The 17,773-nt window shown below is 33.0% G+C and overlaps 1 protein-coding gene across 1 annotated transcript in view; it reads right to left on the bottom strand.

Annotated features, from left to right (window-relative positions):
- The window catches only part of LOC117345261 (chordin-like), a 92,294-nt gene extending 74,966 nt beyond the window's left edge, over positions 1-17,328 (bottom strand). Inside the window, exon 1 of the mRNA XM_033908306.1 lies at positions 16,648-17,328. Within this exon, the coding sequence (XP_033764197.1) occupies positions 16,648-16,777 (130 nt within the window). The 5' untranslated portion in view covers positions 16,778-17,328. The remainder of the gene's footprint in view (positions 1-16,647) is intronic.
- Positions 17,329-17,773: the final 445 nt, after the last annotated feature.

The following is a 17,773-nucleotide window of genomic DNA, read 5'->3' as shown; positions in this document are numbered from 1 at the left end:
TATACCCATTGTTAGACAAACTGTATCTTTTAGTTTTATACCCATTGTAAGACAAACTCTATATTTTAGTTTCATACCCATTGTTCGACACACTCTATCTTTTAGTTTTATACCCATTGTTAGACAAACTGTATCTTTTAGTTTGATACCCATAGTTAGACAAACTGTATCTTTTAGTTTGATACCCATAGTTAGACAAACTGTATATTTTAGTTTTATACCCATTGTTAGACAAACTGTATCTTTTAGTTCTATACCCTTTGTTAGACTCACTGTATATTTTAGTTTTATACCCGTTGTTAGACAAACTGTATCTTTTAGTTTTATACCCTTTGTTAGACACACTGTATCTTTTAGTTTTATACCCTTTGTTAGACAAACTGTATCTTTTAGTTTGATACCCATTGTTAGACAAACTGTATCTTTTAATTTTATACCCTTTGTTAGACAAACTGTATCTTTTAGTTTGATACCCATTGTTAGACAAACTGTATCTTTTAGTTTTATACCCGTTGTTAGACAAACTGTATCTTTTAGTTTTATACCCTTTGTTAGACACACTGTATCTTTTAGTTTTATACCCTTTGTTAGACAAACTGTATCTTTTAGTTTTATACCCATTGTTAGACAAACTGTATATTTTAGTTTTATACCCGTTGTTAGACAAACTGTATCTTTTAGTTTTATACCCATTGTTAGACAAACTGTATCTTTTAGTTTTATACCCATTGTTAGACAAACTGTATCTGTTTTATACCCATTGTTAGACAAACTGTATCTTTTAGTTTTATACCCATTGTTAGACAAACTGTATCTTTTAGTTTCATACCCATTGTTAGACAAACTGTATCTTTTAGTTTCATACCCATTGTTAGACAAACTGTATGTTTTAGTTTGATACCCATAGTTAGACAAACTGTATCTTTTAGTTTTATACCCTTTGTTAGACAAACTGTATCTTTTAGTTTTATACCCATTGTTAGACAAACTGTATATTTTAGTTTTATACCCGTTGTTAGACAAACTGTATCTTTTAGTTTTATACCCATTGTTAGACAAACTGTATCTTTTAGTTTTATACCCATTGTTAGACAAACTGTATCTGTTTTATACCCATTGTTAGACAAACTGTATCTTTTAGTTTTATACCCATTGTTAGACAAACTGTATCTTTTAGTTTCATACCCATTGTTAGACAAACTGTATCTTTTAGTTTCATACCCATTGTTAGACAAACTGTATGTTTTAGTTTGATACCCATAGTTAGACAAACTGTATCTTTTAGTTTTATACCCATTGTTAGACAAACTGTAACTTTTAGTTTTATACCTATTGTTAGACAAACTGTATCTTTGAGCTGATACCCATTGTTAGACAAACTAACCTTTAGTTTTATACCCATTGTTAGACAAACTGTATCTTTTTGTTTTATACCCATTGTTAGACAAACTGTATCTTTTACATTTATACCCATTGCTAGACAAACTGTATCTTTTACTTTTATACCCATTGTTGGACATAATGTTTCTCTTACTCACTCATGGTTGATGTACTATCAAGATTTGTATATCTTTCCAGATTAGATGTGTTACAGATTTCAACATTTGTTGTGAATACCTTTACTGCTTTCAACAATTTATTATTAAGCATATGATGTATATATAATTGAAATTTCAAGCTGTAATTTACATCAACGTTTAGTATACAGATACGTCTTTATTTATGAATACTTTTGATGTGTTAATGTATATAAGGACAGACACTACCAGATTTTATATAATACTCGTTAACAGTGTTAATGTATATGAGGAGGACAGACACTACCAGATTTTATATAATACTCGTTAACAGTGTCAATGTATATGAGGAGGACAGACACTACCAGATTTTATATAATACTCGTTAACAGTGCTAATGTATATGAGGAGGACAGACACTACCAGATTTTATATAATACTCGTTAACAGTGTTAATGTATATGTGGAGGACAGACACTACCAGATTTTATATAATACTCGTTAACAGTGTTAATGTATATGAGGACAGACACTACCAGATTTTATATAATACTCGTTAACAGAGTTAATGTATATGAGGAGGACAGACACTACCAGATTTTATATAATACTCGTTAACAGAGTTAATGTATATGAGGAGGACAGACACTACCAGATTTTATATAATACTCGTTAACAGTGTCAATGTATATATGGACAGACACTACCAGATTTTATATAATACTCGTTAACAGTGTTAATGTATATGAGGACAGACACTACCAGATTTTATATAATACTCGTTAACAGTGTTAATGTATATGAGGAGGACAGACACTACCAGATTTTATATAATACTCGTTAACAGTGTTAATGTATATGAGGAGGACAGACACTACCAGATTTTATATAATACTCGTTAACAGTGTTAATGTATATGAGGAGGACAGACACTACCAGATTTTATATAATACTCGTTAACAGTGTTAATGTATATGAGGACAGACACTACCAGATTTTATATAATACTCGTTAACAGTGTTAATGTATATGAGGACAGACACTACCAGATTTTATATAATACTCGTTAACAGTGTTAATGTATATGAGGACAGACACTACCAGATTTTATATAATACTCGTTAACAGTGTTAATGTATATGTGGAGGACAGACACTACCAGATTTTATATAATACTCGTTAACAGTGTTAATGTATATATGGACAGACACTACCAGATTTTATATAATACTCGTTAACAGTGTTAATGTATATGAGGACAGACACTACCAGATTTTATATAATACTCGTTAACAGTGTTAATGTATATGAGGAGGACAGACACTACCAGATTTTATATAATACTCGTTAACAGTGTTAATGTATATGAGGAGGACAGACACTACCAGATTTTATATAATACTCGTTAACAGTGTTAATGTATATGAGGACAGACACTACCAGATTTTATATAATACTCGTTAACAGTGTTAATGTATATGAGGACAGACACTACCAGATTTTATATAATACTCGTTAACAGTGTTAATGTATATGAGGACAGACACTACCAGATTTTATATAATACTCGTTAACAGTGTTAATGTATATGTGGAGGACAGACACTACCAGATTTTATATAATACTCGTTAACAGTGTTAATGTATATGAGGAGGACAGACACTACCAGATTTTATATAATACTCGTTAACAGTGTTAATGTATATGAGGAGGACAGACACTACCAGATTTTATATAATACTCGTTAACAGTGTTAATGTATATGATGAGGACAGACACTACCAGATTTTATATAATACTCGTTAACAGCGTTAATGTATATGAGGACAGACACTTCCAGATTTTATATAATACTCGTTAACAGTGTTAATGTATATGAGTAGGACAGACACTACCAGATTTTATATAATACTCGTTAACAGTGTTAATGTATATGAGGACAGACACTACCAGATTTTATATAATACTCGTTAACAGTGTTAATGTATATGAGGAGGACAGACACTACCAGATTTTATATAATACTCGTTAACAGTGTTAATGTATATGAGGAGGACAGACACTACCAGATTTTATATAATACTCGTTAACAGTGTTAATGTATATGACGAGGACAGACACTACCAGATTTTATATAATACTCGTTAACAGTGTTAATGTATATGAGGACAGACACTACCAGATTTTATATAATACTCGTTAACAGTGTTGATGTATATGAGGACAGACACTACCAGATTTTATATAATACTCGTTAACAGTGTTAATGTATATGAGGACAGACACTACCAGATTTTATATAATACTCGTTAACAGTGTTAATGTATATGAGGACAGACACTACCAGATTTTATATAATACTCGTTAACAGTGTTGATGTATATGAGGACAGACACTACCAGATTTTATATAATACTCGTTAACAGTGTTAATGTATATGAGGACAGACACTACCAGATTTTATATAATACTCGTTAACAGTGTTAATGTATATGAGGACAGACACTACCAGATTTTATATAATACTCGTTAACAGTGTTAATGTATATGAGGAGGACAGACACTACCAGATTTTATATAATACTCGTTAACAGTTTTACTGTATATGAGGACAGACACTACCAGATTTTATATAATACTCGTTAACAGTGTTAATGTATATGAGGAGGACAGACACTACCAGATTTTATATAATACTCGTTAACAGTGTTAATGTATATGAGGAGGACAGACACTACCAGACTTTATATAATACTCGTTAACAGTGTTAATGTATATGAGGACAGACACTACCAGATTTTATATAATACTCGTTAACAGTGTTAATGTATATGAGGAGGACAGACACTACCAGATTTTATATAATACTCGTTAACAGTGTTAATGTATATGAGGACAGACACTACCAGATTTTATATAATACTCGTTAACAGTGTTAATGTATATGAGGACAGACACTACCAGATTTTATATAATACTCGTTAACAGTGTTAATGTATATGAGGAGGACAGACACTACCAGATTTTATATAATACTCGTTAACAGTGTTAATGTATATGAGGAGGACAGACACTACCAGATTTTATATAATACTCGTTAACAGTGTTAATGTATATGAGGAGGACAGACACTACCAGATTTTATATAATACTCGTTAACAGTGTTAATGTATATGAGGAGGACAGACACTACCAGATTTTATATAATACTCGTTAACAGTGTTAATGTATATGAGGAGGACAGACACTACCAGATTTTATATAATACTCGTTAACAGTGTTAATGTATATAGAGGACAGACACTACCAGATTTTATATAATACTCGTTAACAGTGTTAATGTATATGAGGAGGACAGACACTACCAGATTTTATATAATACTCGTTAACAGTGTTAATGTATATGAGGAGGACAGACACTACCAGATTTTATATAATACTCGTTAACAGTGTTAATGTATATGAGGAGGACAGACACTACCAGATTTTATATAATACTCGTTAACACTGTTAATGTATATGAGGAGGACAGACACTACCAGATTTTATATAATACTCGTTAACAGTGTTAATGTATATGAGGAGGACAGACACTACCAGATTTTATATAATACTCGTTAACAGTGTTAATGTATATGAGGACAGACACTACCAGATTTTATATAATATTCGTTAACACTGTTAATGTATATGAGGAGGACAGACACTACCAGATTTTATATAATACTCGTTAACAGTGTTAATGTATATGAGGAGGACAGACACTACCAGATTTTATATAATACTCGTTAACAGTGTTAATGTATATAGAGGACAGACACTACCAGATTTTATATAATACTCGTTAACAGTGTTAATGTATATGAGGAGGACAGACACTACCAGATTTTATATAATACTCGTTAACAGTGTTAATGTATATGAGGACAGACACTACCAGATTTTATATAATACTCGTTAACAGTGTTAATGTATATGAGGAGGACAGACACTACCAGATTTTATATAATACTCGTTAACAGTGTTAATGTATATGAGGACAGACACTACCAGATTTTATATAATACTCGTTAACAGTGTTAATGTATATGAGGAGGACAGACACTACCAGATTTTATATAATACTCGTTAACAGTGTTAATGTATATAAGGAGGACAGACACTACCAGATTTATATATAAGACTCGTTAACAGTGTTAATGTATATAGGAGGACAGACACTACCAGATTTTATATAATACTCGTTAACAGTGTTAATGTATATGAGGAGGACAGACACTACCAGATTTTATATAATACTCGTTAACAGTGTTAATGTATATGAGGACAGACACTACCAGATTTTATATAATACTCGTTAACAGTGTTAATGTATATGAGGAGGACAGACACTACCAGATTTTATATAATACTCGTTAACAGTGTTAATGTATATGAGGAGGACAGACACTACCAGATTTTATATAATACTCGTTAACAGTGTTAATGTATATGAGGAGGACAGACACTACCAGATTTTATATAATACTCGTTAACAGTGTTAATGTATATGAGGAGGACAGACACTACCAGATTTTATATAATACTCGTTAACAGTGTTAATGTATATGAGGAGGACAGACACTACCAGATTTTATATAATACTCGTTAACAGTGTTAATGTATATGAGGAGGACAGACACTACCAGATTTTATATAATACTCGTTAACAGTGTTAATGTATATGAGGACAGACACTACCAGATTTTATATAATACTCGTTAACAGTGTTAATGTATATAAGGACAGACACTACCAGATTTTATATAATACTCGTTAACAGTGTTAATGTATATGAGGACAGACACTACCAGATTTTATATAATACTCGTTAACAGTGTTAATGTATATGAGGAGGACAGACACTACCAGATTTTATATAATACTCGTTAACAGTGTTAATGTATATATGAGGACAGACACTACCAGATTTTATATAATACTCGTTAACAGTGTTAATGTATATGAGGAGGACAGACACTACCAGATTTTTATATAATACTCGTTAAACAGTGTTAATGTATATGTGGAGGACAGACACTACCAGATTTTATATAATACTCGTTAACAGTGTTAATGTATATGAGGAGGACAGACACTACCAGATTTTATATAATACTCGTTAACAGTGTTAATGTATATATGAGGACAGACACTACCAGATTTTATATAATACTCGTTAACAGTGTTAATGTATATGAGGAGGACAGACACTACCAGATTTTATATAATACTCGTTAACAGTGTTAATGTATATGAGGAGGACAGACACTACCAGATTTTATATAATACTCGTTAACAGTGTTAATGTATATGAGGAGGACAGACACTACCAGATTTTATATAATACTCGTTAACAGTGTTAATGTATATGTGGAGGACAGACACTACCAGATTTTATATAATACTCGTTAACAGTGTTAATGTATATGAGGAGGACAGACACTACCAGATTTTATATAATACTCGTTAACAGTGTTAATGTATATGAGGAGGACAGACACTACCAGATTTTATATAATACTCGTTAACAGTGTTAATGTATATGAGGAGGACAGACACTACCAGATTTTATATAATACTCGTTAACAGTGTTAATGTATATGAGGACAGACACTACCAGATTTTATATAATACTCGTTAACAGTGTTAATGTATATGAGGAGGACAGACACTACCAGATTTTATATAATACTCGTTAACAGTGTTAATGTATATGAGGAGGACAGACACTACCAGATTTTATATAATACTCGTTAACAGTGTTAATGTATATGAGGAGGACAGACACTACCAGATTTTATATAATACTCGTTAACAGTGTTAATGTATATGAGGAGGACAGACACTACCAGATTTATATAATACTCGTTAACAGTGTTAATGTATATGAGGAGGACAGACACTACCAGATTTTATATAATACTCGTTAACAGTGTTAATGTATATGAGGAGGACAGACACTACCAGATTTTATATAATACTCGTTAACAGTGTTAATGTATATGAGGAGGACAGACACTACCAGATTTTATATAATACTCGTTAACAGTGTTAATGTATATGAGGAGGACAGACACTACCAGATTTTATATAATACTCGTTAACAGTGTTAATGTATATGAGGAGGACAGACACTACCAGATTTTATATAATACTCGTTAACAGTGTTAATGTATATGAGGAGGACAGACACCACCCAGATTTTATATAATACTCGTTAACAGTGTTAATGTATATGAGGACAGACACTACCAGATTTTATATAATACTCGTTAACAGTGTTAATGTATATGAGGAGGACAGACACTACCAGATTTTATATAATACTCGTTAACAGTGTTAATGTATATGAGGAGGACAGACACTACCAGATTTTATATAATACTCGTTAACAGTGTTAATGTATATGAGGAGACAGACACTACCAGATTTTATATAATACTCGTTAACAGTGTTAATGTATATGAGGAGGACAGACACTACCAGATTTTATATAATACTCGTTAACAGTGTTAATGTATATGAGGAGGACAGACACTACCAGATTTTATATAATACTCGTTAACAGTGTTAATGTATATGAGGAGGACAGACACTACCAGATTTTATATAATACTCGTTAACAGTGTTAATGTATATGAGGACAGACACTACCAGATTTTATATAATACTCGTTAACAGTGTTAATGTATATGAGGAGGACAGACACTACCAGATTTTATATAATACTCGTTAACAGTGTTAATGTATATGAGGACAGACACTACCAGATTTTATATAATACTCGTTAACAGTGTTAATGTATATGAGGACAGACACTACCAGATTTTATATAATACTCGTTAACAGTGTTAATGTATATGAGGACAGACACTACCAGATTTTATATAATACTCGTTAACAGTGTTAATGTATATGAGGAGGACAGACACTACCAGATTTTATATAATACTCGTTAACAGTGTTAATGTATATGAGGAGGACAGACACTACCAGATTTTATATAATACTCGTTAACAGTGTTAATGTATATGAGGACAGACACTACCAGATTTTATATAATACTCGTTAACAGTGTTAATGTATATGAGGAGGACAGACACTACCAGATTTTATATAATACTCGTTAACAGTGTTAATGTATATGGAGGACAGACACTACCAGATTTTATATAATACTCGTTAACAGTGTTAATGTATATGAGGAGGACAGACACTACCAGATTTTATATAATACTCGTTAACAGTGTTAATGTATATAAGGACAGACACTACCAGATTTTATATAATACTCGTTAACAGTGTTAATGTATATGAGGACAGACACTACCAGATTTTATATAATACTCGTTAACAGTGTTAATGTATATGAGGACAGACACTACCAGATTTTATATAATACTCGTTAACAGTGTTAATGTATATGAGGAGGACAGACACTACCAGATTTTATATAATACTCGTTAACAGTGTTAATGTATATGAGGAGACAGACACTACCAGATTTTATATAATACTCGTTAACAGTGTTAATGTATATGAGGACAGACACTACCAGATTTTATATAATACTCGTTAACAGTGTTAATGTATATGAGGACAGACACTACCAGATTTTATATAATACTCGTTAACAGTGTTGATGTATATGTATATGAGGACAGACACTACCAGATTTTATATAATACTCGTTAACAGTGTTAATGTATATGAGGAGGACAGACACTACCAGATTTTATATAATACTCGTTAACAGTGTTAATGTATATGAGGAGGACAGACACTACCAGATTTTATATAATACTCGTTAACAGTGTTAATGTATATGAGGACAGACACTACCAGATTTTATATAATACTCGTTAACAGTGTTAATGTATATGAGGAGGACAGACACTACCAGATTTTATATAATACTCGTTAACAGTGTTAATGTATATGAGGAGGACAGACACTACCAGATTTTATATAATACTCGTTAACAGTGTTAATGTATATGAGGACAGACACTACCAGATTTTATATAATACTCGTTAACAGTGTTAATGTATATGAGGAGGACAGACACTACCAGATTTTATATAATACTCGTTAACAGTGTTAATGTATATGAGGACAGACACTACCAGATTTTATATAATACTCGTTAACAGTGTTAATGTATATGAGGAGGACAGACACTACCAGATTTTATATAATACTCGTTAACAGTGTTAATGTATATATGGACAGACACTACCAGATTTTATATAATACTCGTTAACAGTGTTAATGTATATGAGGACAGACACTACCAGATTTTATATAATACTCGTTAACAGTGTTAATGTATATGAGGAGGACAGACACTACCAGATTTTATATAATACTCGTTAACAGTGTTAATGTATATATGGACAGACACTACCAGATTTTATATAATACTCGTTAACAGTGTTAATGTATATGAGGACAGACACTACCAGATTTTATATAATACTCGTTAACAGTGTTAATGTATATGAGGAGGACAGACACTACCAGATTTTATATAATACTCGTTAACAGTGTTAATGTATATGAGGACAGACACTACCAGATTTTATATAATACTCGTTAACAGTGTTAATGTATATGAGGAGGACAGACACTACCAGATTTTATATAATACTCGTTAACAGTGTTAATGTATATGAGGAGGACAGACACTACCAGATTTTATATAATACTCGTTAACAGTGTTAATGTATATAAGGACAGACACTACCAGATTTTATATAATACTCGTTAACAGTGTTAATGTATATGAGGACAGACACTACCAGATTTTATATAATACTCGTTAACACTGTTAATGTATATGAGGAGGACAGACACTACCAGATTTTATATAATACTCGTTAACAGTGTTAATGTATATAAGGACAGACACTACCAGATTTTATATAATACTCGTTAACAGTGTTAATGTATATGAGGAGGACAGACACTACCAGATTTTATATAATACTCGTTAACAGTGTTAATGTATATGAGGAGGACAGACACTACCAGATTTTATATAATACTCGTTAACAGTGTTAATGTATATGAGGACAGACACTACCAGATTTTATATAATACTCGTTAACAGTGTTAATGTATATGAGGAGACAGACACTACCAGATTTTATATAATACTCGTTAACAGTGTTAATGTATATGAGGAGGACAGACACTACCAGATTTTATATAATACTCGTTAACAGTGTTAATGTATATGAGGACAGACACTACCAGATTTTATATAATACTCGTTAACAGTGTTAATGTATATGAGGAGGACAGACACTACCAGATTTTATATAATACTCGTTAACAGTGTTAATGTATATGAGGAGGACAGACACTACCAGATTTTATATAATACTCGTTAACAGTGTTAATGTATATGAGGACAGACACTACCAGATTTTATATAATACTCGTTAACAGTGTTAATGTATATGAGGAGGACAGACACTACCAGATTTTATATAATACTCGTTAACAGTGTTAATGTATATGAGGACAGACACTACCAGATTTTATATAATACTCGTTAACAGTGTTAATGTATATGAGGAGGACAGACACTACCAGATTTTATATAATACTCGTTAACAGTGTTAATGTATATGAGGAGGACAGACACTACCAGATTTTATATAATACTCGTTAACAGTGTTAATGTATATGAGGGACAGACACTACCAGATTTTATATAATACTCGTTAACAGTGTTAATGTATATGAGGGACAGACACTACCAGATTTTATATAATACTCGTTAACAGTGTTAATGTATATGAGGAGGACAGACACTACCAGATTTTATATAATACTCGTTAACAGTGTTAATGTATATGAGGAGGACAGACACTACCAGATTTTATATAATACTCGTTAACAGTGTTAATGTATATGAGAGGACAGACACTACCAGATTTTATATAATACTCGTTAACAGTGTTAATGTATATGAGGACAGACACTACCAGATTTTATATAATACTCGTTAACAGTGTTAATGTATATGAGGACAGACACTACCAGATTTTATATAATACTCGTTAACAGTGTTAATGTATATGAGGAGGACAGACACTACCAGATTTTATATAATACTCGTTAACAGTGTTAATGTATATGAGGAGGACAGACACTACCAGATTTTATATAATACTCGTTAACAGTGTTAATGTATATGAGGACAGACACTACCAGATTTTATATAATACTCGTTAACAGTGTTAATGTATATGAGGAGGACAGACACTACCAGATTTTATATAATACTCGTTAACAGTGTTAATGTATATAAGGACAGACACTACCAGATTTTATATAATACTCGTTAACAGTGTTAATGTATATGAGGAGGACAGACACTACCAGATTTTATATAATACTCGTTAACAGTGTTAATGTATATGAGGACAGACACTACCAGATTTTATATAATACTCGTTAACAGTGTTAATGTATATGAGGACAGACACTACCAGATTTTATATAATACTCGTTAACAGTGTTAATGTATATGAGGAGGACAGACACTACCAGATTTTATATAATACTCGTTAACAGTGTTAATGTATATGAGGACAGACACTACCAGATTTTATATAATACTCGTTAACAGTGTTAATGTATATGAGGAGGACAGACACTACCAGATTTTATATAATACTCGTTAACAGTGTTAATGTATATGAGGACAGACACTACCAGATTTTATATAATACTCGTTAACAGTGTTAATGTATATGAGGAGGACAGACACTACCAGATTTTATATAATACTCGTTAACAGTGTTAATGTATATAAGGACAGACACTACCAGATTTTATATAATACTCGTTAACAGTGTTAATGTATATGAGGACAGACACTACCAGATTTTATATAATACTCGTTAACAGTGTTAATGTATATGAGGACAGACACTACCAGATTTTATATAATACTCGTTAACAGTGTTAATGTATATGAGGACAGACACTACCAGATTTTATATAATACTCGTTAACAGTGTTAATGTATATGGAGGACAGACACTACCAGATTTTATATAATACTCGTTAACAGTGTTAATGTATATGAGGACAGACACTACCAGATTTTATATAATACTCGTTAACAGTGTTAATGTATATGAGGAGGACAGACACTACCAGATTTTATATAATACTCGTTAACAGTGTTAATGTATATGAGGACAGACACTACCAGATTTTATATAATACTCGTTAACAGTGTTAATGTATATGAGGAGGACAGACACTACCAGATTTTATATAATACTCGTTAACAGTGTTAATGTATATGAGGAGGACAGACACTACCAGATTTTATATAATACTCGTTAACAGTGTTAATGTATATGAGGACAGACACTACCAGATTTTATATAATACTCGTTAACAGTGTTAATGTATATGAGGAGGACAGACACTACCAGATTTTATATAATACTCGTTAACAGTGTTGATGTATATGAGGACAGACACTACCAGATTTTATATAATACTCGTTAACAGTGTTAATGTATATGAGGAGGACAGACACTACCAGATTTTATATAATACTCGTTAACAGTGTTAATGTATATATGAGGACAGACACTACCAGATTTTATATAATACTCGTTAACAGTGTTAATGTATATGAGGACAGACACTACCAGATTTTATATAATACTCGTTAACAGTGTTAATGTATATGAGGACAGACACTACCAGATTTTATATAATACTCGTTAACAGTGTTGATGTATATGAGGAGGACAGACACTACCAGATTTTATATAATACTCGTTAACAGTGTTAATGTATATAAGGACAGACACTACCAGATTTTATATAATACTCGTTAACAGTGTTAATGTATATGAGGACAGACACTACCAGATTTTATATAATACTCGTTAACAGTGTTAATGTGTATCAGGACAGACACTACCAGATTTTACCAGATTTTGACGTAGGAGGACAGTAACAGATTTGATACACCAGTCTATAACTGTGTATGATCTCACTACCTGAGGGTATTAAGCTAAAATACAGATTCACACAATTCACGTGTCTCTCCGGAAATGATTTTCGACTGATAACATTTGATACATGTCAAATTTAAAGGTAGGATTTGCTGAAGATAATAGTAAAAAAATAATTTAAAGAAAAAGAGAATGTTTGTGATCACTCTACTTCAGTGTGTATTGTATAATTTTACCGTATTGTCTGTAACAGATGTTCCATTAAGTACAATGATATGTTATAGAAAGTGTTTGTCATGTTTTGTAGATAGTTTGTGATATAGACAAACTTCAACAGCATTTAGAATGATAATGGGTATATTTATGTATGTATGGAAACTACTAGTATATTATACTCTTGTTTACAATAGTCTCAGACGTTTCAGTTTTGTTTTCTACATCTTTATTTTAGTACAAATGTGTCACTTTTTTCTACAGAAAACTGTTCGTCTGTAAATAGGCAAAAACTCTTTATATGTGTGTATCGCGTGAAACACAAGATAAGTTTCGAATGGCACACAGTGCAGGATAATAAAAGACAGATTGGTGGATAAAAGTGAGAATATCACAGAATATAATTTACACAAGTTTCATGTATTATCTACATACGAACCTATGTAAATGGCTACAGTATCTATCTTAATATAAAATAGTAGATTTATTATACCGCTTTTGTCAGCATTAATTTGGGTGATTTCTGAAAATTGTTCAATTTTAAAACCTCCATGGGGAGATTGTGTGGTCAGAGTTTCAAGCCTCAGAAAAATACTTTACATTGCATACATCAGAAAAACCATCCAACTACGAATTGTAAACTGTTCTCTCTGGTAGACTCTTTGAATTTTATTAATTAGGAATGATAAAGAATCTATATATTTTGTCATAGTCTTTGGTCAAAAATTTGGAGCCTTCCTCCAAGATATAGAGGGTTTATAAGTATGGGAACGTGGGTAGACTATGTAACTGTTAATTATTATATAGAGTTGGTTTATATATTGACCTTAGCTACCTTGGAGATCAGGAACGTTTGGTGGATTAATCCCTCTAGGTTTCTGGGACGCTTGTTGGATTAATCCCTCTGGGTTTCATGGACGTTTGGTGGAGTATTAACCCCTGGGTTTCTTGGACGTTTGGTGGATATTAACCCCTGGGTTTATAGGACATTTGGTGGATTAATCCCTCTGAGTTTCTGGGACGTTTGTTGGAGTAATAACCGCTGGGTTTATAGGACGTTTGTGGGAGTATTAACTCCTGGGTTTCTGGGGCGTTTGTTGGGATTATTAACCCCTGGGTTTCTAGGACATATGTTTGAGTATTAACCCCTGGGTTTCTGGGACGCTTGGTGGATTAACCCCTCTGGGTTTCTGGGACGTTTGTTGGAGTATTAACCCCTGGGTTTCTGGGAAGTTTGTTGGAGTATTAACCCCTGGGTTTCTGGGACGTTTGCTGGAGTATTAACCCCTGGGTTTCTGGGACGTTTGGTGGTTATTAACTCCTGGGTTTATAGGACATTTGGTGGATTAATCCCTCTGGGTTTCTGGGACGTTTGTTGGAGTATTAACCCCTGGGTTTCTGGGACGTTTGTTGGAGTATTAACCCCTGGGTTTCTGGGACGTTTGTTGGAGTGTTAACCCCTGGGTTTCTGGGACGTTTGGTGAAGTATTAATCCCTGGGTTTCTGGGACGTTTGTTGGAGTATTAACCCCTGGGTTTCTGGGACATATGTTGGATTATTAACCCCTCGGGTTCTGGGACGTTTGGTGGATTATTAACCCCTGGTTTTCCGGGACGTTTGGTGGAGTATTTATCCCTTGGTATCAGGGACGTTTAGTGGATTATTACCCCCTTGGTTTCTTGGATGTTTGGTTTAGTATCTCCAGGGTTCCTTGGACGTGTTATGGAGTTTTTACCCCTGGGTAGGACGTTAGGTGAAGTATTAACCCCTTGGTTTCCGAGACGTTTGGTTTAGTCCCAGGGTTTCTATGACATTTTGGTTGATTCTGCTAGTTTTACAGAACCATCATTTGTGATAAATTCTATATCGTGCCGCAAAATTATAGGATAGATTTAGATTTTTTTCTTCAAACACTTGTAAAACTATTCTATTTAAACGTCAAATTTGAGAATGTTGTTTGAAGGAATGTGCATCATTTAACTTGTTGATAAAGAATTCATCCCACTTTCTGAGTGATCACTGTTTGCTCAGCACGACCGATATATTGACACTAATAAATATCAGAGGTGTTAATTTCGACAGCTGATCACCAATACGTTGTTACAAGTTCTAGAAGATATGAAGGCCGTTCGCCTGCAGTATAAACTTCTCTCATATACGACCAACCGTCGATAACTAAACATTTGGTATTTGGGAAATTGTTTGTCTTCAGTGCATACGTTTACGTTTTGTCGAGGCCTGGTATAACCTTTCCAAAACTGACAGTATTATGTTGAGAAATAGGACACAAATCAAATCTCAATATACTGCTTGTATTGAATCCTATTTATTATATGTAGGCTATTTTTGACGACACATTTTACTTTTATATTAAGACTTTCTTTTTTTAAACTATTGTTGATAATTTGATGTTAGATTTGTTTTATAACGCGTGTGGAAAAACTGTTCATACGGTATAGGTACATAGTCGTAACATAGTGGCTCGCTGATAACTCTGCTTCCGTGAACATCCCATAAACATTAACCCTCTAGTAGCACCTGTTGGTCCAGGATTCGTATGATTTGTCTATCGATCCCTGTCGATCAATGATTGGTTCCAAGAACATACGGCGTACCTAAATAGTATTGGCACGACTACAACATTTACGGGTTTGTAAAAACAAGACACGCTCGGCTATCCATACTATATAGACTTTTCTGAGTTTGTTTGTAAACAAGAATCTAGGTAAAATATTAGCGTTCAAGCTATCTATGAAAACAAAAAATACCAACAATATTATGTAATTTCTAAACCTAAACAAATGAAGGAATATTATGGGGAAATACACATTGTTTGTATCAATAATACATGCTGTATGTAAATTCAATATGAATCTTACCTGGTAAGGGATTTGGATCCACCCACTCCTTCAGTGAAGACAGCGAGGAAAATCTGTCCCCTGCTCTACCCACAACACAGCCAACGATAGAAAAATACATATATCCGAAGAAAACATGGGCAGATTTCATTATTCCAAATCTTAATAGCACGGCGTATCATCCAATTCGTTCAGAACAAGCGCACGTGTTGTTAAACACACGTGTAGCCTCGGGAAATGTGTCGCGTCGATGTCACCTTTAACTTAAAGAACGATTTCAGCTGTACGACTTTCGCTCACATTATGTTATATAAAAATACGCTTCCTTTATCCATGTATTGGCTTGAATATTTTTTCATTAAATCCATTCGGAAGTAATATTTCCTTCACTTTTTGGTAGTTGAAGTACGAACATCATACGATGTTAGAGAATTAGGAAGTGCAAAAACAGCTCTCTCCCTCTTATCAGCAAGTCAATTTTGCTGCTGTGTAATTGACGAACGGGGAGATATGTGCTTATATCGGCGAGAGAGAGAAAATATATGTGTGTATAATTCTCACTATAATAATCTCAAGTGGAGCCCCTTTAGTTTACACTGTAAAGAAAAGGGCGTGAAAGCGAACTAGTATTGAAGTTCTACGATAGATAGTGAAAACCTCTAGAGGTCTATACAGTCCGCACAAACCCCAGTCTGCTTTGTATCGTCATGTTCCACAATGAATGGAAGAAAGGCGAGAAGTCTTGTACTGTGATTGGCTAGTCCATGATAAGCAAACGCGCAGAGGAGGAAATTCAGAATAAAAAAACGTTGAATGGGATTTTATTTACAACACCAAGATACACAATAGTATTAATTTAACTGAATTAATTCTACACTCGTACGTTGAGTGATAGATTCAGCCCTTGAAGGGGGCGTGGCTACAGTAAAATCACCCACGTGTTGAAACACTCGACATTTTTTCTACTTTCATTTTGTTCTCAATGTTTGCCGGCAAAACAAAGTGAAGTGGATGCGGATTAAGGCTGGCTTTTATGTACGCTAGACACTTCACACCTCCGATAGCCGTAGGTAAATAAAAACAATTACGTAACTACTCGGCGTTTTCTCTGACTTCGATCATACCTGGTAAACATCCCTGGTCAAAC

Source organism: Pecten maximus, chromosome 16, assembly GCF_902652985.1.
Source record: "Pecten maximus chromosome 16, xPecMax1.1, whole genome shotgun sequence".
In the NCBI taxonomy this organism is placed as follows: domain Eukaryota; kingdom Metazoa; phylum Mollusca; class Bivalvia; order Pectinida; family Pectinidae; genus Pecten; species Pecten maximus.
This window is presented reverse-complemented; position numbering and strand designations above follow the sequence as displayed.